Raw genomic sequence first — 25,602 nt, 5'->3', positions numbered from 1 at the left:
GAACTGTAGGGCTCTCCCAGCTTGCTATCCCTTTCCTGTCCTTCCATAATGCATGTGTATGCTTGTTCATTGTGAGTCTTTGCTGCCAGAAAGCACAATACAGTATAGATACTGTGTTTGATCTGTTCAGAATTGCACTTAGTTGTGAAATTGCCTCTAATCCAATGTGGAGGAACTGTTACATAATGTGAGCAAACTTGCAATGGCCAGGGCAGGAGAAAGCTATCAGTATGAGTCCAGCTCTGCTTGCACAAAAATAGGGGGGGGGGGACAGCCACAGGAAAAGAAACAGAATAGCTGTGGCACATTTTTTTTTTTAAATGGATGTCTGTACCCAAACACAAAAAAATACTGTAAGTGTTGAACTTGAGAGTCTTAATACATTATTGTTTCCTTGCCCATAATTTATCTCTCTAAGAAATGTGTATATGCTGGATGGGAGAAATGGGTGTTTCCCTTGTCCTGTCATGACCAGGCAGGAATGCTTGCTTGATCACAAAGTTTCAGGGTAGTCTTCTATTTGTGTGGATAGTGGATTCAATTAAAGTTGGTGTAACCCGTTAAGAACTGTGTTAGCCACACTTGCAAACTGAATTTGTGCCCCATCATGGCTGGTGAAGGGGAGCAAAGAGAATCTACATATTTCCCTGGACAGTATAATCAGTGTAAAGGGCAGAGTGCTTTATCTAAGAGTGGACTATAATGGTGTCTTGGGCAGGGCTCTTGATCCATTTCCCTCATTTCCCCCTGCTTCCTGTGTCCCCCATATTCCAAAAAAAAAAAAAATCTGCTTTGGAGAGTTGGGGACTGAGAGCAAGATAGCATGGGGGACTGCAGTGGGGAATTTGAATCAGCAATAATCAATCCTTTCTCTTCTGTTAGTGGAGACACCCACTGAAATTTGATCACAGGCACCAATTAGATTCCTCCCCAAGTATTATCACTCTTTGGGATTTATCACAATCTTCATACAGATGTTTTATGTATGGACTAATAATTTTCCATACAGAGTCAAGTAACCAGAATATTAAAAAGCACAATGCTTTCTAAACTTAAAACCACCTGCTTCCTAGTTCAAGTCCTTATTGCTTTTTCACAACTCACAAATACTTTATTTCTAGTCACCTTGCAAGAAATGCTTAGGAATGCAGTTTTTGAAATAAAATTGATTTTTCATTAATAGGCCTTTGTTTCAGACCCCAGATATTCCAAATTGACCTAGCGTATTGTTCAAGCATAAGCAATAGATTCCCTGTCTGTCACCTCAGGTACTTTGCTAATGTAGCATTGATCAAATCTACAAATCCTAAACTCGGGAGAAGTGATAGAAATATTAGCCATGGGATGCACTACATGCCCAAAAGATAAATTGTTCAGGATGTCATTTTGCAAGTTGGAGGTCACAATTCATTCATCTTGTTACTTTGTTGTATCCCTTTAGTGGTTTCAATTGCAGGATTAAATATTGAATGGTGGCAGATCATTCAATATATAGCTCTCCTATGTTGGCATTAGAAGGCTTTTCATGCTTAGAATGGAACTCTGTGCACACAGAATGCCAAAGGTAATCGTGCTGATGATCTGTTCTGTAAGATTAATCCCACAACAATATTACCAAGCAATTCTTAACACATTGATTTATCCCTGATACGACACCTCTAAAACGAATGGATGCACCGAGCTTTTTAGAAATGGGATTGTGAGTGGGACCTTTTCTAAAATGCACTATCAAAAATTAATCAATTTGTGAGTCCTTTGAGCAACGTTTCAGGATTCTGGGTAAATTTCACAAAGTTTTTCTACATAGTCAATGATGGAAGCAAAAATATCTGGGCAGCCATCTCCCAATAGATGCTCTACAGAATGACTTAATGAACGTGACTTACATCATACTGCAGAAACACCTTCAGTTTTATCTAATAGAGCTCAATTTATTTTAAATAACATTTATTAGTTTTATTTTTCATAATACATGGAATTATCTAGTTCCTAGCTTCATTTGATTGATTTATTGTTACCTAATTTGATTTCCTGTCCAACAGAGACAGTTTATAGATGTCTTTTTTGATGACAGAAAATATTTTGATGTGGAGTCAGCAGAATAATGCTTCAACTTCTCAGATAACCTTATTATCAGACTGTAATAATTTGGATGACAATCATCTCATTTGTTCTGCAAATTAACTAATTTCCTTCTAGGGAAGTTACTATCTTTAGATTTTGCTGGGAGTGTCCATTCTTAAAATCATGATAGCTCAGTCAGTCGAGCCAGAGACACTTAATCTCAGTGTCATGGGTTCAAGCCCCTGTTGAGTAAAAGATTGCAAGAGGTTGCACTAGATGATCCTCATAGACCCTATCAATTCTATGATTCTATATGTAGCTTTAGCTTTCTGATGGATAGCTATCACCAGCATTTTGTGTTAGCAATTGCAAGCTTTCTTTGTCTTTCAAACTGATTTCTTATTCTTTTTGGTTTTAATATAGACCATGCAGTGTGTGTGTGTGTGTGTGTGTGTGTGTGTGTGTGTGTGTTTAATGCAGTGCATTAAATGGTCATTGTGTGGTGTCATTGGTCACCCATTGTACTAGTTGCCACTGTAAATTCACGCTTAAAGGCCCATCATCCATGGCTCTTCGTCTGCTTTTTACCAATATTTTCAAGTTAATACATCTGTGAAGTACGTGCTTCCCCAGATTCACAATCAGATATCAAATGTACTGCCATTATAAGTCCCACTGCGTGGGAAGGAGAAATGAATGAAACTCATTAGAAAGTACTTTCAATATATTTTCTTCCCTAGTGCTCAAATCCATTTTTGTACTGTAGAAACCTTCCATAATGTTTAATGCTTGTCTGCTGTGCATGCTAGCAAATTTTATATTTGTCATCTTGTTCTAATTTAATGAAAGTATAGCTGGCCATCTATTTTACAGAAGGCAGATCACATGTGCAGCTATAACCAGAATAAAGTATTTTATTTTCTCTGTCCCACCATTTCTAGATATAAACAGCTTAAACACACAGACACATACACAGAGTTTGCATCTTGCCTTGTTGGTTGAGAAAACATTGTTGACTTTCTTTAATCTACTTAAAAAAAGAAAAAGAAATTGTGACTGATCTTTAAGTGTGTGCTCCTGGTATTCTTTAAATAATTCTGGAAATTTTCCAAAAGGGAAAATATGGCTGTTTTACATTATCACAAATTGATACTACTAATCTAACAAGTACAAAATAAAATAATAACAGAACATGAACTTTTGGAACAATAATACTGTCACACGAGAATCAAATTCCTAATAAGAAGCTGTGCAGATTCAGCAGCATGGCTTTTGTTCACCTAGATAAAGGTGCAGAAATGATTAACTAACAGAGTTGTAATGGCACCATACTGGGTACTAACACAGTTTAGCAGCACCATATTGTGTGCTATTAAATAGGCTAGCCACATTTTGCATATCAAATAAAATTAATATTAGTGAAGATTCCTATTAATTTCAATAGAGTTCTTTTAAAAGAGTGTAAAATGCTCTATTTAATAGACTACTTTGAAGTTGAGCTAGAATTTACAAAATTTGATGCAGGCCTTATGGATGTGTGAGGACTTGTTTAGGGTTGTATAACCTCAGTCCTAGACTTGTTTTCTATGTGCATCGATTGGACGTGGAGTTCTTCCCAGTGAAGCCATAGAAATTGTCAAATCAGAGGATCAGGTCTTGAGAATGACACAAAACTAGGTTGGTGTAAAAGAGATAGAGTGAAATAAAATGAGGTGAGGCAAAGGAAATGAAGAAGCAAGGTAGTTGTGTGGTAGTGGTAAGATGCAGAACAGCATTGGATTGCTGAGAACAATTTTGATCTGGAAACTTTTTTTTTTTACCTCAGGCCTTTCCACATGACCCAATCCAACCTAACTGTTGACTAAGTTTCTATGCTGATCTGGCAGACTTTTACTAAAATTGCTCCATTGCCTAGTGCCTGGAAACAATGCAATGGCTTAATTTCCCATTTGACTGACATCCCTCAGGTTCCATATTTATTTATCTGCTTGAGATCATCACATTTTTCATCCTTCTGCCAGAAGGAATTCTGTCTTCTGATGGGACCTTTTTGGATATACAGCTAGAAGTGACCTCAAAAGGTTCTTTAGTCATCCTATCTCAGAAACTGAATCCACCTAAACAAGCACAACTAAAAGCTTGTTTGGCCTACTTCTAAAGACATCCACTGGTTTTCTTTGATCTGTGTATGCCAAACACAAAAAGATGAGACTGTCCATTAATCCATTTTTAAAATTCTTGCTTCAGCAAGCTGTTGGCCTCTCCACTCCATCCGTTACAGTCAATTCAAATAATCAACTGAGTTAAGCATATTACATAATGAGTGTGATTCAACAGTGGATATGTGCTGTCACCAGAGTTGCACATGTGTAGCCCTTTAAAGCACGTCAAATGCAAGTAGATAAATAGGTACTGCTCTGGTGGGAAGGTAAACGGTGTTTCCATGCGCTGTTCTGGTTCGCCAGAAGTGGCTTAGTCATGCTGGCCACATGACCTAGAAGCTGTCTGCGGAAAACGCTGGCTCCCTCGGCCTATAGAGCGAGATGAGCACGCAACCTCAGAGTCATCTGCAACTGGACTTAACGGTCAGGAGTCCCTTTACCTTTACCTTGTTACTAGTGGCTTGTGTCAGCTTAAAAATTGGCCAAGATCCAGATCTGCACAGTTGAGACTGTTGAAAATCTTTAATTTTATAAGCTAAGCATGCAGCAACTGCATAATTTTACATATCCTTGCTTCTTCACATTTCCCCAACATTATATTTTGTCTGTGCATTTGAGATGTTTTTTTCCCCATTTAATTTTTCTCTTCCCACAGTGATGAAAGTATACATTATAAACAAGTATTTCCTGGTAAGAGAGTATCTCTACTATTGCTTACAAAAAGACCACATTTGTAGGATATCACACCTATAGTGATATAACTTTCCCTCTGCCTCAACTCTCTCCTCCATCTCCATATCTAAAACAGAATATTGACTCCAAATAAAACCTTAAAAAATAAATTTCTAATATTAGTGAGCTATCATCTAAAATGGATATGTACAATACAAGAATAACAAAATTTCTCAGATAAGTTCCTTTAATCTTTATTATCAGCTAGTTAGCTGTATCTAACAAACTAATACATGTCATTTTTAGAATTGAACTCCATAAACTCTGGGCTTTAGTAGCTGCTAGTAAAAGTTTACTCTTTTGTTTTTTTGTGACAGAGTTGATCAGTCTTTTTCCTTTTAGAATACATGTTTTTAATTCCAGCTCGGAATATTTATATAGTTCACTGTTCTCACTTGGATTACTTTTGTCAGGCACTGTATATTTACTTGCACACTGGTGCAGGCTGCATTTTCCAGCCATTCCGTAACTCAGAGAAATGTTCAACACCTGGCAAAATCAGGCTGTTGTGTAGAATTACTTCTGAAAGGTTTATATGGAGCTTTGAATGCATAATTTGTGTGCCATATTGGTATCCCTTGCAAAGTGTTCTATTACTGTTGAAAAACAAAGAATGGAAGGCCTAAAATATGACTTCTGAGAAATATAAATGCAAAGCAACACTCACATGATTGTATAGAGCGTAACTGACCCATGACGGTCAGCATGATGTTGTGATGGAGGAAAATATTACAGCTAGAACATCCTGGCTTCTGTTCCACTTGACTTTGAATATATTATCTCTTTGCTCTATCAGCTTTGAATTTTGTTGCTTCTGATGGATTGCTGATAAACTTGTATTCACAGTTAATCCTTCTTTGAGACCCTGCCTTTTATGCATGGAAGGCAATTTGTAAATGCTGAAACTTCCTACTTTATCTCAGTGAAATAAGACTTTCTTGTTTTCTGGAAACATTTGAAATTCTGCTTTGAAGCATACTGATTTTAATATTCTGCACATGTTTTGTTGACAACAATAAAGGAAAATATTATTGTGGAAGTATAGATTACCGCTTTTTGCACTGCATGAAGAATCTGGTCCTGTGAATAGGCTCAAGCCACTTTCACTGGGCACTTTCACATGACAGTTCGTTGTGGACATGGTGCTATTTATGTTTGCAAGTTTTTCGGTATTGACATTGTCATCTGCAAAACAGTATCCTGTCCCATCCCCTCTCCCACTTAATCTGGCTTTACTATTTCCATGTGTTTTTTAATAAATGATTTTATGCAGAAATGGTAAATCTAGTTTAAATGAGAAAATAAAGTGAACATCATTTTATGAAGCTAGCGTCATGTGGACACTACACAAAACTTGCATGCCTCAGCAGCACTGTGTCCACAATGAACTGTTATGGAGAGATACCCTCTATGCCTTAAAAGGGTGTATGTGTGAAACCAAGATTTGGTTTAAATCCAGAGAGTTATATTATTGCTCATTTAGTCCAAAGAGCTATCTCGCACAGAGCTGATATTTCTGTATATATTTAATTAACAGCACAGTAAAACTGGAAATCTGGAGCCCTTTTACCTTAAATAAACAATATGTTCCCGGTGTAATAGAAAAAGGATTAATAGATGCCACAATTGCAAAAAAAAAGTCAAGAAACTGAGCACCATTCAAGATTTCTTTTGTACACGAGTGAATGTCTGAGTGCCCCCTTGACTGTCACACCACATGAAATAGAAGAACAAACATATTTCTGAGTTTCAGGACAGAGCTGCCCATCATCCCTAATTCCCTTCCCTTCACCATTCAGTACTATTTGTAAGCATAGGGGGAAAGGTGATAAAATGAAGAATACCTGAAATTGTAGATAAATATGAGTGTTCTCCAGACTAGTTAAAATTGCATTTTGCTCTCTAACCTCTATAGTATGTCTCCATCACCATCACATAGCATCCAGGTCATAGCAGTCTTTTACTTCAGTCTCAAGCACCTTTTTCTTCATAAGCTGCCTTATTGTCTTCTTTTTAAGTTTCAGCCCTATTGCTTGCTACTTGTTTTTGGTGTTGTTTTATTGTATGTTGGAATTGTTTGTCCAATAAAAAAGGTATCCTAGGAAACAAGCAATAGAAAAGCTAGCAATACCTACATACAGAAAAGGGGTGGGGTGTTCAACATAATTAAACATTGATTATTAGACTACCCAACATCAGAGAGGATTGGTTTTTTTGCCAACATTATAAGGTTTTTATTGGCGCAGAAGGTCTCAAAGTAAAAAACAAAACAAAAAGGAAAGTAACTAACTGTGTACCTTATTGTGTTGTGAATTCTTACTCTCCCCTCCCTCCCCAATATGAATCTGATTTATATTGCTGCTTCCTGTCTGGGTTTGTCTAAGCTGTCTAGTGCTGAGTTTACTTTGTCACTATGAGGTCAGTATATAAAGATTTAACACAGATCTGATTTGGTTAAGCAATCCTTTCAGCTTTATTAAATCAACAACTAGGCAAATCCCTAATACAAAAAATCCAGGCATGGATGATATCATAATTATCATATTCTAACACAATAAAGCAAAACTATATGACTTAATTGAGTGGAACTCTACCAAACCCTTTCTTTGATTGATAAATCAGGTTATGTCTGATATCATAAAAGGAAGTCTCTGATCTATACTCATTAGCAAACCATACCATCCTCTTCCTTCCCCCACCAATGTAACCTTTGCTCATTTCTTATCTCGTTTTCTGCAGTGCTTCATGTTGAATCTTTCTAGTATTAAAACCATTTTAGAATAAATGTGCACACTGCTACTACCAGACTTTAAACAGTAAGAGCCCCCTGCTTGCCTTAGCCCAAGTATAGTACAGCTGAAAGTATCCAACACTTTAAGGCAGAGAAATGTAAACTGTGTCACTAAATATTCTGGGTTGTATCCAACCCAGTTGGTCATATTCAGACCCACTGAAATTAATGGACATGACTAGCTTAGTCCCATTAATATCAATAGGTCTCCTTTGAGTAAAACTTACTTGGCTACAATCCTTTATTTGCAATAATAGCAATACATTGCAGGTACATTGTGCAACCAACATGCACCAGTTCATTGTGCAACCAACATGCACCGTGCATATCCTTAGTTGAGAAGATGGTTACTGCAAAATGTATATATAAAATAATATATAAAAATACTTACAGTTCAATAGAAGAGAACATTTGAAATAATATCAGAATATAACTCTGGTACAGCTGTAAAAATTAAGCATGACTGTCAAGAGCTGGGTGCTCCCTCCCTAATCAGAGAACTTAACACATTTGCAACGGTGCCTACAAGTAAATTTCGCAAAATCGGAAGCCATGTGCTTCAACACACCCCCCCCCTCACATCCAAAGAGAACTCACTAACATCACCAAGATAAAACTCTGTCACACCAAGTTCAGATACCTAGGGGTACAAATAACCAAAAACCTCAACAAATTATACCTCCACAACTACAAACCCCTATGGCAACAAATAAACAAAGACTTAAAGAGATGGAACAACATGAATTTCACTCTCTCAGACAAAATAGCCATGATCAAAATGATCACCCTTCCAAAACTGACCTACCTATTCCAAACCCTCCCAATCTGGATTACCCCAACCCAACTCCGCACATGGCAGAGAAAACTACACTACCCTTCTCACACAAAAAACCCAAGAATAAGCACCAAATACCTACACCTCCCCACCTCAGAAGGATGGGGAATCCCCAACATAGAAGCATACTACAGTGCCAACCAAAACCGTCATATAATCCCATATATACTAGAAGACGAGACAAAACAATGGATACACCTAGAAAGTGACACAATTGAAAATATCTGCACCACAGCATACCCACTCCTCCCAAACAAACTAAGAAAAATCCCCACAACACTTAACAGGTACACACAAACCATGTTCAAAGCATGGAAAGCAGAAACAGGCAAACTATCCCCAACCCCATCCCCACTAATTCCCCTGGCCTACCATCCACTATTCCACCATGCAGCACAAAACCTACAAACCAAAACCTGGCAACCCAAAGGCCTATATCGCCTAATAGACTTTTATAAAAATAACAAACCTCTGTCAACACAAGAAATACAGGACAAATTAGAAGACACCCAAATGCCCTGGTTAACACAACACCAATTACATGCCCTCTTAAACAACCCAACAGTAAAATCAGCAGCAACTAGACCCCTGACAACCTTCGAAAACCTCATCCTAATGACAAAGGGGCGCGGCAGAGGGCTGGTATCTGCAATATACAAAATACTACTCAAACATCCCACGAGCTCCCTAGACACAATCAAAAAACAATCAAAAAACAATGGGAGGATGACATAGGATATGAAATCAACCCCACCCAATGGACCAGAATGTGGTCTAAACCCCCCTTTAAATCCATATCAACAAAAAGAAGAGAACTCACCCTAAAACTAACCTACAGATGGTATCTTACGCCAAGAAAATTAGCACTAATACGCCCAGGAACCTCACCAAAATGCTGGAGAGGGTGCACCTCCACAGGCACATACTTCCACATGTGGTGGGAGTGCCCCCAAATCCAAACATTCTGGACAACAACCACATGAGAAGTATGTAAAATAACCAAGCAAGTGTTAGAAACCACCCCAGAATTGGTCTTACTAAACATCTTCCAAGACAATAATGCCCACTTACAACACAAAGAACTCATATTCCATCTACTCTCAGCAGCCAGAAACATCAAAACCAGACACTGGAAAGACCTGACAGGAATAATCATGGACCAATGGTACCAAGTAGTATGGGAAACAGCCCTACTAGAAAAACTAACCAATAACCTGAAACTGACATAGGGACAAACAGAAGAAGGCACTTTCACCCCGGTATGGTTCCCCTTCATCACACACACAGCCCAACAAGACAATGACAAAAATCTACCGACGACATACAAATCAATATGGCTAACCTGATCCAAAACACCCACCAACCCCACTCACACAGGAAGCCAAAGATCACCACAGCTAACCACAAATGAACAATCACACCCTACGCCAACCCCAACCTCTCTCACCGCCAAAGGAGCACAAGCGAACAACAGAGAACTTACACAAACAACGCTGGCACCAAACCCTACTCATATTAAATAAAATAGGAACATCGTTACCCCACCCCACCTATCTCCCCCCCCACCTCTCTCCCCCCCCTTTTCTTCCTAATGTCTCAACAACAAAAACTGATTTGTAAAAATGTTATATGGAAAAATACGAGAGACATTGCACTACCTTTGTAAATCAAGAAAATCTTTAATAAAAATATTTTTTAAAAAAAGAGATGGGTGCTAAATGTGGACATCTGGAGGTGGGAAACTAAGGGGCACTGGAGTTTGGTCAGGTGCTGTCTATGTGAGGCCATTCAGTTATTTCTCTTGTAGCAATGTAGCCACACAATCGGGTTATGTTTTATCTTAAACTCATACTGAAGCCATGAACTAGGAGAACTGTATTTAACTTCTGTTCTGCTTCTCTGAAGACACTTGCCAGATGTTGGTCTCTGGGTTAAAGCTACTTATTTTCACCACAGACTTTTGTAGGTTAGAGATTACCATGAACATTTGTTTTAGTAACATTATATTTTTCCTATAGCCTGCATGTCTTTGGTCAATTTTTTCAGTATTTATCTCTTAGAAATTAAGCTCCGTCTCTCTGCCGTATGTTTTTCTCACTGTCTCATGCTAAATAGTATTGCATGTGTAGAACACAATCACCAGCACAGGGCTCTGTTTCCCAGTTAGTAAATCACTAGACAAGGGGCTTCCTGATGAAGGGAAATACTGATTTTGAAAGTACTTGGAGATGGAGGGGTTTGTGAGTGCTGGATGTGCTGAATCAGTGATCCAGCACCCTCAAGATGCATGGAAAAAATCACAATCTGCTTGCTGAGAGCTGCTAGTAGAAATCTAGAAGTGTTGAGATGATTCTTAATACTGAGCATGTCTCCAAACTTATACCACTGGAATGTTATCTTCACTGATAACTCTATTGCTTACTGAAGCGTTTGAGTCAATTATAACAGGTATTGTGCATACCTTGAACCTGCTTATAAACTTTACAGGTTATGTATGTCAATAAAGTCTTAAAACCAGGACTAAGCAAAATAACCAGTCAACAGAAAATTTGGGGATGGAATTTGGTCTTTGTGGGGTAGGAAATCCCCTTGGAAAAAAACGACTCAATTTACTTCCAAATTTGTTTCTTCTATGCCTGTTACAGCCACAATAATCACTACTATTTTGCTGGAAGATCAGGAGAGTTATCTGGTTGCCTAGGCAATGTGTAGATGCTGTCCTGTCTTACAGCACTGAATGGTCGGGTGGGGGGTTATTCAGTGTCAGGGGGAAACCTCTAGCCCCCTTCATGCATTGATTAAAATAGGGGTGCAGCTTTGCTGCCTGCAAACAAGGTTCCAAAGTAAGCAAGTTGGTTTCAGTTCACCTCTACATAAGAATAACTGCACATTCTGTAGGTTATTGGCTAAAACTTGACCCAGAGAAATCCAAGAAAGTGTTGGGTTAACACTTGACCCCACCATTCATTGAATGCCTGTTCTCCTTAAGAGCAAGTATTTGCTGCAGCTCCAGCTTCAGTGTATTGTAATGAGCTTGCGTATTCTGAGCATGACCTTTGAAACCACTTGGAGCATTCCAAAGCGGGATGGTGGGATTAAGTTACAATGGTGACTGAAGAGTGTCAGTACCTAGCCAGCTTCCCAGAAAAGCTTGTGGAAAGCCTTTTAGGGAGGGTGCTCAAAGCTGGTGGGAATCTTTCACCAGACATTCAGCTTAGGCAATTGTAAGAAGAAAGTGGAGCCAGGATGCACTCTAGGAGGCTGATAAGTGGAAGGAGAAGCTGGAAGAGTGGCTACAGATGAGAAACAGAGGAACTGAAGAGGAGCAGGGACTGGTTCCCAGTACCTAAGAGGGCAGTGTGTCCTATGCATCAGCTGATCATCAGAAATCCACTCTCTGCCTTATACTGAGCTCTGATCAGGCCTTGTTAGCTATTTTAGAGCACTGAAGTGGACTTAACCTTTTCTCAGGCAGCTTCTTATGGAGGCCATGCAAAGCCAGAAGAACTGGTATATGCTTCAACAAATGTAGTGGCAGCCTGATGGATAGGAGATGCCCTGACAACCCTCTTCCCCCTTATGAATTCACTCTCTGCAATTTTTTACCAGTCCTGCATTATTTGTAATGAGCCTGTGTTTTCCCACCCCTGTCATTTAGATACTGGGCGTATTTTAATCAACTGAAGCGAATTTTATTATTGCATTAAGTATGGACAAGGACTTATTCTAAGCCTGTAAAAGGGGTGGTGTTAATCATTAATCCTTTCTTCTGAAATATAGTTATGGTCTTCATTGACTAAAAGGTGTGGGAGTGTATGAGAATATTTGCAATAAATAAAATATTGTACATTTGTTTTAGAATATCTCTTACTGCTGTAACTTATAGGTTGCCTCAGGCATATTGCATTGTAGCAAATCTCTTTTTATTTGTTAATACTAAGGGCACAAAAATATGTTGTATATAAAACATAGTAACAGACTGCTTTTTTATTCTGTTTGAACCAAAATCCAATGTGTTGGCCTAAATTTTGCAAGAGTGTGTCAGTGTGGGTGTGCAAATATAATGGAATAAATGGATGTGGGATTATAGCTACAATTTTATCTTTCTTGCCAGGATTCCATGAGGAACGAGTACTTTTAAAATGCCTTCAGTTTCCAAGAAGGTTCAGCCCCTCTAAATGCAACTTTGATGTTGTGATTTTCTCTACAGGGACTGCTGCTCAGCCCACCCTATGTTGGAACACTGAATATCATGATGAGGATCTGATCCTGAATGGAGATACTGAATGCTACCAAAATACAAGTAAATAAAAGTAAAAGTAATAACATAATAATGACAGAGAAATGCTGCTTCACAAGTTTACTCAGTAAACTCAAATTATTTTTATGGAGAAAAATGGGTTTATGCACAAAAACATACCATTATGCATTTTACAACAGTGACATATTGCATTCATTCCTCTGGTGAGGAACATGTGCCAAGTAAGTATAGTACTGTAGTTGTGTTGTAAAGTACAGGGCCAGATATAATCCAAAGCTATCACAATCAGCATTCTTGAATTATAGCATCATTGACTGAACAGAAGCTGATAATTTGACTTTGATATCTAGGTTATACAACACATGGAATTTGCCATTTGAAAAAATATATATCCTTAACAACCCTCCTTAAAGGAACAAAAGTAATGAACACTTGAAGGGCATGGCTATGATGTACTGGAAGAAGTTGCTGCATTTAATGTTGGCTAGTTAGTCAGCTGGACTACCACTGTGTGTGTGTGTGTGTGTGTGTGTGTGTGTGTGTGTGTGTTTAGAAGTGTTTAGAAGCTACAGGTGAGAGAAACATATATGATTACTGCATTGCAGGGTTTGGACTAGATGACCCTTGGAGTCCCTTCAAACTCTTCTATGATTCTATATAGGGTTCAGAGTACAAATCTCAACTTTGAAAGAACAGAGTCTGTTTAGGCTGGACAAAAATGATAAAGAATGGATATGATAAACAGTTTAAAGACTGCACATATAGCCAAAAACTTGTGGGAGAATGAGAAATAACGGGAACTGTTGTTCTGGGATATATAGAGGACAATGTAGAGGACAATGTAGTTCAGAGGTGCTGCTCTATATGTAAAAGTGCAAAATAAATTCATAAATTAGAAATCTTAGGAGAAACAAGATGTTTGGATTGAATTATCCAAGCAAATAATAATATAGTACTAAGGACATATTACTCTTCATCCTTTTCAGGGGCTTTCTCCTTAGCAGAAACTATGTATGTAGAATCAGCTTCCTGCCAAAGACTTTGGAACTTGTAGTTCTAGTACCTGTAGAGAAAGGATGCTGTTCCAGGACTTGGGAATGCTTGAACCTGCTTTCCACTGCCTCAAAGTATGTTTCTTGGCCTTGAAACAGTGGAAGGGGAGGTTATGCATTCATACCAGTGCTCTATACTTGTGGATATGCAATTACAGGAAAACGTGCAAAATACACTTATTCACTTGGCCTTTGAGTCATTGTGAGGGTGTTAACAATTTGGTTTAGTGAACAGTCCATTAGAAGTATTTTCTTTCCGCTTTTGTTTTTCATTATTTTGCCATATTGATTTTAGTTTCGGTTATTATTTTTGTATATCTTTTAATAAACTACTCTGCGGTGCTAATATGAAGAGTGGAATAAAAATGAGATAATAAATAATAATAATGAAAAATGCATTACATGGTTTATTATAAGGCCTAAGCATTGGTCCACACAGGGAGGGTCTCTAAATGATTTTATGATGCTATATTTGTTTTTTAAGTTTCCTTTTAGCAGTAATACTCATTTTCTGTCAGTTCATCAACATAATCCTCACAGTAAAAAACACTGTATGTTTGGCAGATGTGGCCAATCTGTGCTCCTCCTGAATGACAACTCCCATCATCCCACTGGCCATGCCAACTAGGTCTCATGAGAGTTGTAGTTCAGCAACACCTGGAGGACCAAAGGTTAACTACCCCTCGAGGCTTAAATGATAACAATCTGCCTCCCCTGCCGTGTGCCCCCAACTGAAAAAAAATTACATGTTCATTATCATAGCCTTCTTCCAGTGTTTCTTCAGAAATCTTAATTTTCTCTAATATTGAATGAAAATATGAAGGTTATCCACAAAAACTGGTGTTGTCTTATACAACCACATTTGTATCAAAACAAACTATAGGAATGTTCAGTTTCAACCACTGAATCATAGAATTGCAGAGTTGGAAGGGATCCTGAGGGTCATCTAGTCCAACCCACTGCAATCCAAGAATCTCAATTAGTTCATACATGACAGATGGTCATCCATCCTCTGCTTAAATGTATTAATATTTATTTCCTGCTTTTTCCAGTATGAAAGTTAGGGAAATAGGGTAATTATTAGCTTCCAACTGAAGAAAGGTTTTTCCTGCCAAGTAAACTTGTAGCAACGTATTTTCACCAAGCTACTTTATATTACTTAAGGGAGAGGGAAGAATGAATAATTTGGAACAATTTAACTGTAGTATTGAAACACAATATGACCTTAAACAGTATTTCTAATTTTGTTCCATTCATGATCAAGAAATGGTAATTTAAATTACTCTAAACCCATTATAATTTGAATAATTACAATTTATTAATAATTGCATGATTGGATTTTAAATACACAATACAATCACAAATAATATTGTTGAATTAAGAAACTTAAACTGAACTAAAAACAGCCCTAATACAGCTGGATCATTGCTCAACTTTGACATTAGAGCTCTATAATAGGTTCATAGGAATTTAAAAGCATAAAGGGGGGAAACACTGATATGGCAACAGCCCCTTTTCTTTTATTCTTTTCATTTTTCATCTATGAGGTTACAATTTTTGCAGCTGGTCAGAAATATCATGTTCCCTACTGTCTCAAAAGGCTGTACAGTACATGACTAATCTTAACCATGCTTCAAACTGAACATATAAGCAGCTGTTGAAAATAAAGCAGGCATTATGGAAAAGTTTACCAATGTACCAACAAGCATAAAGCACCTTGTTTTACAATGCCTGTTAATATATATTTGAAGCTATAAACTTGAGCACTGCAGACATTTGCATTTTGTGTCACATTAGTTGTATTTTTGTAGAAGTTTATCTAATGGACAAATTGACTACTGGTTTAATGGGCAATCAGTCTGCAGAGCATTTAACAGAAGCATCTACTGAGATGGGCATAGATTTTTTAGGTTGATGGTAGAGTTTTTACAGGACAATCCCCAAATACCGTAGTAGATGAGCTTTTGGAATAGCTGTAGCCAAGATAATATACTCGTAGATTAATATTTAAATAATTACTTAAATATTTAAGTATTACCTATCCACACCATTCTGTGTCTTAATCCTAATAGAATTCAGTCAACAAGAAATAGTTTTTCATTCTTACTATTGTGCCAATTTTTCAAGTTTATATAAATTAGCTGCAGCACAATATACAAATATAGTTTTGATACCTTACTGTTGTTATAAACCACTGTCTCCTGTGGCATCTTTAAAGATTTTATTTATTGTGGCATGAGCCATTGCCAAACAGTAGGACATACTATGTGGACCAACGGTTCACATATTCTGTAAATCTATGCACTTGCATGAGCTGTGCTGTTTTTGCTGAACACTGTATTGCAACTACTAGCCTCAGTACATTGATCCCCTTCAAGCACTCCAGGCAGTATGATCTGCAACAGTTCCCTGCCTCCAAGGTCTAGTGTCCCATAGAGGAAATAGATTCATGCAGAGCTACTCACTCTGCTGATGTGAGTCACCATATGCAGATGCTCTGAACTGTTAAGTACACCATTAAATCAGAATTAAAATATATTAAACTGCAGATATTTCCAGACATCTCTAATATACTTTACACATTTGAAATCCTACTTTCTTTATTGGCTCAAGAGTCAACATTGTCAGAGTGATAAGACAACTTGGCAATCAAAAGTGCCATCAAGCTTGAAAACCTTTGTGGTCAGCATGCTTCATTTGGTAGTTTAAAGTGGCTTGCTCACCCTTTTATTTCTGAATTTAAAAGTGTTTAATTCCATAAATTTGAAAAGAGTAAAAGTCCATTATTTCATGGGAGCAAATAGACTTGATGAGCATTTGAATATTTTGGGTCAGCACATTGGCATTTAACATGCCACCAATTAGTGCTGAAGGTTCAGAACTCAGCTCAAATGTAGACAATGACAAAAATAATGATAATTGGGATACAAATGAATAGCTCAGAAGACTTTCAAAAACATAATTTCTATCCTAAGTTTGAAAAGGAGGGCTGGTAGTTGTCTTAAAGCTAATCCTAACCACAAAGGTTTGTATCCAAAATAGAACACAGATTTTCGCACAACAAAAAGTTCTCCCCCTCTCCTCCCCTATGTGCCCCATAAACCTGTAGTAAGGGTTTCCCCAACCCTTCAGAACAAATTTAGGGAGGCCGTGGTGAGAAGAGAAGGGGGAAGTTGATTGATTTATTGCGTTTATGACACTTTTCCACAATGAACTGTTCCCCAAGGAGCTTACAGCAAGCATTCAAAACATCAAAATACAAAGCATTGGGAATATAAATAAACAAAATACTGAACTCAATACAGGAGTTAATAAACAAACATTGGCACGTAATTCAACACATCCCCAGATGCAATCTTTCCCCACTAATTGGTCTGATGAGGGGCAAAACTATTAAAGAATCCTTAGATCAGATATTCTTCAACTGGAGACATCTCCTAATGCAGTTAACGGCCATTCTAAATGTCGGCACTGCAGGGTTTTCCACATGTCACTTAATGTTAGAGTTTCAGGATCCACACTCTGGGCACATTTGGAAATTGAACCGTTCTTCAACTTGCCAATCATCACATGTCATGTATGGAATTATATGCCCTTGTAAGAAAAATGTATGTAGGTATGACACTGATAAGAATTCTGGAACATAGGTCTAAAATTACCGGTAGACAAAATATTGTGGTTGCACCCCTGGTGCAACACCACATCGAATATGGCCATACAGATGAAGACATATGGTTTTTGGTGTTATAGGTTTATAAGCCACACCTGAATAACAGACCAGATTGATGGTAAAAGGGAACACAAACTCATAGGGAGAAAAGGTAAAAGTAAATGACCCCTTGAAGGTTAGGTCCAGTCAAAGGCAACTATGGGGTGTGTGGTGGCTGTGTTCTACTGTGCCTCTGAATGCCAGTTGCTGGAAATCACAAGTTGGAGAGCACTGTTGCAATCAATTCCTGCTTACTATCTTCATTAGGTTTATCTTGGTAATGTCTGCCAATTTTGTAAATTTGTGGCATCACGCCTCTTGCTAAGAAATAGCTACAATAAATTTCAAATCATATTGTAATTATCAGACAGTAAAGATTTTAATGATACCAATGTGTTCTATTTTTTTCTTATAACATTAAAAAAAAGGAACTGAGTGACCTCCTTGTAGGATATCTACAAATTTGAAAACCTTCAGAACATAAACCTCAAGGAAAAGGCTAGCAGGCGTATATCTCAGGAAACATTTCGCCTCATTTATCCCCAATTAAGAAAAAGTAAAAAGCAGGTTAGAATCAATAGCTTTGCCTTCTGCATAGACAGTATTAGGCTTTTAATGAGCAATCCAGATGTTTCCCATCTGCCCCCAGTATTTGTTGTGGTTCTCTAATCTCATAATGTATCTGAGCATCAGCTAAATATAGGTATCTCAGCTAAGTTGATTGAGGGCTTATCCACACTTACTTTTCATCCTCACTTTCCAGGCGCAGTACACAATTTAAAGCTCTGTCCGAGCACCCCTTTTTTAGCTCCAGAGTTTTCCCTGCAAAAACCCACTCTTTAAAACTCACTTGGAGCAAACATCAATTTGTGGAAAACCCACAGTGACTTTGGTTCCGATTCAGCTTTAAAGAGTGGGTTTTCGTGAAGCGTTAGAAGTGTGGACTTCTGCCTGGAAAGAGCATGGCAAAAGGTAAGTGTGGATAAGTCCTGTGATGAATAACTTGCTTCCTATACATAACTACTTTAATGTACACATGTATCAGGTAGAAACAATGACCCAGTTCACACAGAACAGGCCAAACCGAACATGTAGGTTCCTATGTAAGAGATCATAGCCACTTTGCTTTTCCTCCAGTCCTCCTACTGTGAGCAAAGCTATGGGTTGGTTTAGCATGTTGTTCAAAGTTGGGATCTGACACTTGGTTACTCTAGATAAACTATAGACAAACTTCTCCAGAAGTGTCCCACTGTCTAACAAATCTAAGCCCTCTTTTCCAGTGGCTCCATGTCATTCATTGAGACCCTGAAGTTCTGCCTTTCTAGCTAGCATTACATGTGGAACAAGTAGAATTTCTGAAAATGCTTCCTTGCAGATTCTAGACTTCAACATTTTAGATAGCAACATAAATTTGGCTTGTACAACTCAGTATTATATTTTTCAATATTAGTTGCACTTCCTGTGTACCATACAATAGACTCCTTTCCTTTACCAGCCTCCCTAGATAGGTCATATATCTGTTTTCCTGATACTATTAATGACAATTCTGTCTTTGTTCCTTAAATTCTGTCTTTGTTGCTGAAATTCTCTAAGCTCATAACTAAGTTACTCCTGCTGCCAGTAAAATTAATTATCATAAGATTTTTTTCTCATTCACACTGATCTAGCACTGTAAAATGTGCAATGTAAATTAGGGCATCAGTGAGTTCATGTCCCAAGAAACTAATTTAAAAATCCTCTCTGGATTTATTGTGAATTTCAAAATAGTGTCTTTTTATGCAGTGCTAGAGGTTCTAGTAGAAATATAGCCAAAGTAACTACAGTTTGGAAAACACAAGCAACGTGATTCAAAAATTAGGCAAATGTTTAATACAAAAGCATTGTGTAGCATCGTATAGCTTCATATGTGAAGCTCAAATATCTTTTGAGCGTTTCTTGAAATATATATATATTCAAACATGGTTGCTAAAGTGAGAGAAGCTTTTGTAATTTGAATGACTTTCCTGACCTGTTTGACATTTGCATTACAAACCAACATAAGCAACAACAGTAACAAAAACAAATAAAAATGTTAAGCTGTATGTAAGGAAATGACCTTTAGGCTTTGTCAAAACATTATATTGAATGTGTTACATTAGATGAAAGTGGAAACTGTAGTTAATTGGAAATTTACTCATTTACTCACAGCCTGTGGCAAAAGGAGAAGGAAAGGGATTGCACACACATGCAAAAGTTTTGTTCATACTTCTGCTTTGTAAGCCAGGTTTTGTTCATCTGATCACAACCACTATGACAGAATTGGCCTTTGTTTCCTCCCTCTAATCTGGTAATTCATTTTATGTTTTGAATATGATTAGATGCTTATCAGGCATAACTTACAATATTGTGTTTTAGATTCTGATGGTCAGTAATGCAGCAGTATTATTAATGGCCCACAAACATGTTTTTTAAAATTGATTCTTTTCTAGAAGTATGTGAACATTTCAAAATATGGAAAAATTTAAAAATACATATAGGTAAACAAATGATGAATATTAATTCCAGGATACTTCATTTGGTTGTGTAGATTTTTTCTTTTCTTGTGCTTTGTTTGGTTGAAAGACAATAGATACTATACTTTAAGGAAAACAAAACAAAGGTTGAAAACCTGAATAAGAAATGGAAAAAACAGCCTATCTGTAATAGAGCTATGAAAGCCATCCCTGACTGAGGTGAGATGAAAGCATCCATCAAAATAGCCATAAAACAGTACTTTCATACATCATATTGAAATTATTTCAGTACTGTGCTTTATTAGATTTAAATCAAAGACTTGTTTACATGTTTTAGAAAGTGTATGCTGCCCTCCACTATATGCAAAGCAAGCCATGTTTGCATAAGTTTAACATGTGCACTTTCTGCTAAAAAAAATAAGGTAGAAAATAGTCTGTATATCCTACATGGGGATCTTTGTAAATGAATGAATGTGTGAGGAGAGGAGATAGTTGCTTTGCTCCTCCTCTGCATCTGCTACAGTAAATCAAACCATTGTTTTATACTTAATGTGTAGTCCAGACTCAGGCTGGTGGTTTGTCATTTTGCTCACTCGTATAACTGCTTGCTTAAGTAAGTGATCTACATCCATGAGCTGTGTAACGTAGAGGGAATTTGACCAATATCATGATCAGAAAAACAAAACCTGGGATTTTCTTCTTAATAGAACTAAACAGTGCACATTTACTCCCCCAACATTATATAATTTCTAATGTTCCATTGCTCATGAGAAGGGGCAACTCGTTCAGCAAGTTATATATACATGTCAGCTAGGTAGCATAAGAACTGCCTGAGTTGAGAAATAAATGTGTTCACTTTATGTTGCACTGCAAATTTGTTTTTACTAATACAAAACTAAATTTAGAAATACATATACTTAGATTAGGGCTGTAAATCTGAACCTCCTGAAGGTGATCTGCAGAATAAATAGAAATGAAGAGAATCCAAATAAAGAGAAATGCCAGGGCTAGCATTCTAAACATGCAGCCAAGAAATATATGTCTCTGCCCTCTATTAAAGATAAAAGGATTTTGCAGTTAGGGTTTTGGAAACTTTGCTTGTGTAAGTTGCCTCAATAACATCTAGCAAAAATGGCTTAGTGAAAGAGCTAAGGAGTTAACAGTAAATCATAATCCCCGTTACAAGTGTATATTCCATTGTAATGTAATGGGTGGCAAGGTTTGATATACTATTTTTCCAAGTATTATAACTAGGTGCTGTATATTTAATTAGAAACTTATCTAGAGTGGCTTTCACATAACAAGGTACTGCAGGTGAAAAAGTACTCATAACTGCACTGAGAGACAAATGCCAATGAATATGGCTAGTAGGGCTATGGTGCATGGAGCCCATTGGCCTACATCTTGTGCGTCTATGACATAGCTGTCAACTTTCCCTTTTTTGCGGGAAATTCCCTTATTCCAGTGCCGTTTCCCATTGCAAAAAAAGGGAAAGTTGACAGCTATTGCCGTTTCCCAATGCAAAAAAAGGAAGGTTGACAGTTCTGGTCTATGATCCACTGAACCTATAGCCTAATCTATGTGGGTTACTTGGTTTGTCATTGTGCAGTATCTCTGCATCTGCTTTTTATGGAGGAGTTGTCCCCACAATGAGAATTGGTGCAGCTAGTTTTCCACATGACCAAGGCCTGCTGTCAGTTACCTAGACATTTAATCTCAAAAGGTCTATTGATATACCATTCATACCAGGGGATTTTCCTTGCTTGAACGAAAGAATTATCCTTTTCAACTCCTCAACAGTAATTTGAAATTGTGTAGTTGTTGCAGGCAGAGAATTAAAATTTTTCCTTCTCAGAAACTTGGGAATCATAAAAAAGAAGTAAAATGCATAAAATGCATAATCCAAGCTTCATCAGTTATATTTGGCAAATCAGTGGAAACTTTTATTAAGAGGAGTGACCAAAAGGTTTTGGTATCTTTATTTTCTAATGCAGTAACAATTTTGGACCATTTGGCTTGTGAAAATATGGATTTTTTTTTCCAGGAGCATGTTCTTTAAGGCATTTTTCATTTCAAAATAAGTCTCCCATAGAACGTGGGAGTTAGTAATAGAGGCTTCTTTTAAACAAGTTCTAAGTTCTTTCTTATGGTTGATACAATCTTTGGTTGATACATTCTTTATCAAACCAGTTATACTTATTTGAAGATTTGTTGTTAAACGGGGGACTTTAAAAAGAAGAAAATAATTCCTGAATCGTATTGTAGTGATAATCAGTGTCTACCAAAGGCACCGGGTTTTGGTTAACCAAAGGCTCGAAAATAACTGGATTATTTTCAAATACTGCTAATAAATCTTCCCTATTATTATTGTTTATATAAATTCTTTTGGCATAAATAGTCTTATCGGTACTAATAAGAGGACGAGGATCATTCTGGAGTTTCTACACATCACTAAAACAATTGGGAAATTATCGCTCTCAGAGCAGGGTACTACTGCAAAAGAGGAAACTTCACCTAAAATTTCCATTGAGACTAAAGAGTAGTCAGTTACACTCCTGCCCCTTTTGGAGCAGAAGGTAAAGTCTCCTGGAATATCAGGCCAAATTGAGCCGTTCAAAAATGAAATATTAAATTCTAAAACCAATTGTAAGAGCCCCCCCCCACTTTATTAATAATAGTATCCTTTGAGTTCCTCCCAATTCTTAAAGGGAGGATATTCTTAAATATCTTTGAAAATGTTTGGACTGTTATGCCTAATAAAGGTTATTGAATTGAATAAGTTACCTAGACAGGAATCCCACACTTCGGAGGGTTTAGCTCCAAGTGTTCCGTGTGCATGCGGAAATCATGTACCGTATAATCCAGGGGTCAGCAACCTTTTTCAGCCATGGGCCGGTCCATTGTCCCTCAGACCATGTGGTGGGCTAGACTATATTTCGTAAAAAAAATAATGAACGAATTCCTATGCCCCACAAATAACCCAGAGATGCATTTTAAATAAAAGCACACATTGTACTCATGTAAAAACATGCTGATTCCCGGACTGTCCATGGGCCGGATTGAGAAGGCAATGCCGCATCTGGCCCGCAGGCCTTAGGTTGCCTACCCCTGGTATAATCCAATCCTAGGAGCTGTCCTGTGGCTAGCGGCTGTGTGGGAGAGAGAGCACCCTCCCTAGCACTCCCAGAGTTGGTGTACCAAGCTGGCCTTGCCCAGCAAGCAAGGCAAAGAGCATAAAAGCAGACACAGTAGGGGAAGAAAGGTTTTCAGCTGCCCACATTTCTTGGCACTTGACTTGTACATTTTCAGCTAGCCATGTGTGGTTGAAATTGAGCAAGTCAAATTCACGTATTGTCAGTTCTGCGTTGGGTTGCTCACAAGTAAGCAGGCATGAGTTCGAACTGTCTTTTAACAGTTTTATTGTGCAAACTATTTACAGTGCAGAGTGCTGAAAAACATGACCGTATCAGTCGCTAGCAGAATCCGGGAGTGTCCCCTTCCGGCTGGGACCCCAACATAAGAGTTTCGGTATCCGAAATCTCCGCCTCCCCTCTGCGTTTCACCCCTCTGCGTACTTGGGGCAACGGAAATGGCGTGTCTCCCTCCTTGCCCACTGTGCGAGGGGGGTGCAGGGTCTCTCCAACATCCCCAAATCTTTGCTCTCAAGCCCCTGAGCTGCATGCCCCTCCCCACTAGAGACATCACTGCTTCCTCCGCTGGAAGAGGAGGTGCTGCTGGTCAGGTGGGGCCGGGGCTCTCTGTAGCATCCCGAGAGCCCTTCCACCACCCTGCGTTGAGCCCGGGACAGTTCCTGACACGTATGATGCAGGATTACTGTATAAAAAGTTTACTCACACCAATATATACAAAAATTCTCTCCCAAAGCTGTGAACAAGAAAACAAAATGTATACTTGTATTCTTGTAGGGTTTTAGGAGGCTTTAATAAATTTATGCATGCTTGATACTTCACACTTTAGCCTGTGTTTGGAGCTGTTTCTGTAAAGAGAAGAATATTGTCAGTGACTCTTCATTCTCAGTTTTCCACTTTTTTGGAGCTGTTTTTCTATTCCCTTGTCTTGAATTTTTATGATGAGTTTATCTAAGCAGCTATATTCCAGAAAATGCTCTAAAACACTAGTTATAAGTCACTAACATTGCATGTTGAATTTAAACTGAGTTCCTAATGGCTGAAAAACACTTCAGGAGTTCCTCTTCACCAGTTGGAAGACTCTCTGATTGCCTGTGGAAAGCCCAAGGGCAATTATGAGTTATGGTCATCAGCTGTGTGTGCCTAGGTGCTTAGAAGGGCTGGCCTTAAGCAGCCTTAGATGATGAGCTTCCTTGTGTTCAGCTGCAAAGTAGTGCTCCTTATCACCAGTACAAAATGGGAGTTTGCCTGCATTTGGAGTTTCATGGTGAGCAAGATCCTGTTTTTCTGTACAGGAACCATAGTGTCCCTTTTGCAAGATATACTGCTTCCTTTTAATGGGGAAGGGTTGCTTGTTCAGTACAGAGTTAGGTTGTATTGGAGAAAATATAGGAGGCATGTACACGTGCTTGCCTGTGTGTTTTGTCCTCACATCAGCAATTGTAATGGTGGAGTCAAGATTTCTGTTGGGTATTAGTGTCTGCAATTCTGAGGTGGAGTACTTGGAAGGATTCTGAGAAGACCAGGGTTAGTAATATTTCTTTCTTTATTAGTGCATTCTGATAAATGTTCCCTTTTTGTGAAAGTCCCCTTTCACCAAAGTTCCCATCACTAAGCCCACCCCAATGTTTTCTAAGTTCTGTAGACACAATTTGAATGAAAGAACCCTGTGCCATTTACCTAATGCATTATGTGTATATTTCATTTTATATCTTACTTGTGGTACACTGATTGGCTGCATGGTTAGGACTGTGTAAAAGTTGGGGAGACTACAGATTGAGCTGGTGTAATGTTACATTGCCAGAGATAAAACTGACCTGGGATTGAGCATAGGATTCTGACTATGTCTAGTTCTTCACCTGCCACACTGGATTGCCACTTAATTTTTTTATCCTTAGGCTTGTACAATTATACTGGTATAATGGTTGTGCTGGCATAATATAATTCTGGTGCTGCATCAGCATAAATCTCCAGTGGCTGTGCATTGTATCATATCTGCACCAACTCAGGGATAGCATTGCACTTAAACCCCACACACATCCCAAAAATGGTTGTTCTTTCTTTCTTTTTAACAGTGTACTTGATGTGATTTCAGAGGATTTAATAGCTAAACCTTCAGCTCAGAATGAAAGGAAAGTGAAATGGCTCTACTATAGCTTTGAATATTGAAAGTTTTTCTGATAGATTAAAATAGGCATCCATTAGAGGGAGTTATACATTCATCATTAAATGTATCTGAAAGGTTTTCAAAACATCATAGGTGCTGTAGATTATCTCTTGGCAGCTGCAGAGCATTTCTAGAATAAATTCTACTCCATTCTGTCCCATAATACTCAGGGTAGATTTGAAATGCTC

The 25,602-nt window shown here is 38.0% G+C and overlaps 1 protein-coding gene across 10 annotated transcripts in view; it reads left to right on the top strand.

Annotated features, from left to right (window-relative positions):
• The window catches only part of TENM3 (teneurin transmembrane protein 3), a 399,040-nt gene that overhangs the window by 123,758 nt on the left and 249,680 nt on the right, over positions 1 to 25,602 (top strand). For 6 of the 10 annotated variants that reach the window (XM_033160981.1, XM_033160987.1, XM_033160986.1 and 3 more), the window contains one exon: positions 12,795 to 12,887. The exons of the other annotated variants lie outside the window; for them this stretch is intronic. In XM_033160981.1, coding sequence (XP_033016872.1) covers positions 12,795 to 12,887 — 93 coding nt within the window. The remainder of the gene's footprint in view (positions 1 to 12,794; positions 12,888 to 25,602) is intronic. 10 annotated transcript variants of the gene reach the window in all.

The sequence above is a fragment of the Lacerta agilis genome, chromosome 9, assembly GCF_009819535.1.
Source record: "Lacerta agilis isolate rLacAgi1 chromosome 9, rLacAgi1.pri, whole genome shotgun sequence".
Taxonomy (NCBI): Eukaryota; Metazoa; Chordata; class Lepidosauria; order Squamata; family Lacertidae; genus Lacerta; species Lacerta agilis.
Note: the sequence above shows the minus strand (reverse complement) of the source record. Positions and strands in the feature narration are given on the sequence as shown.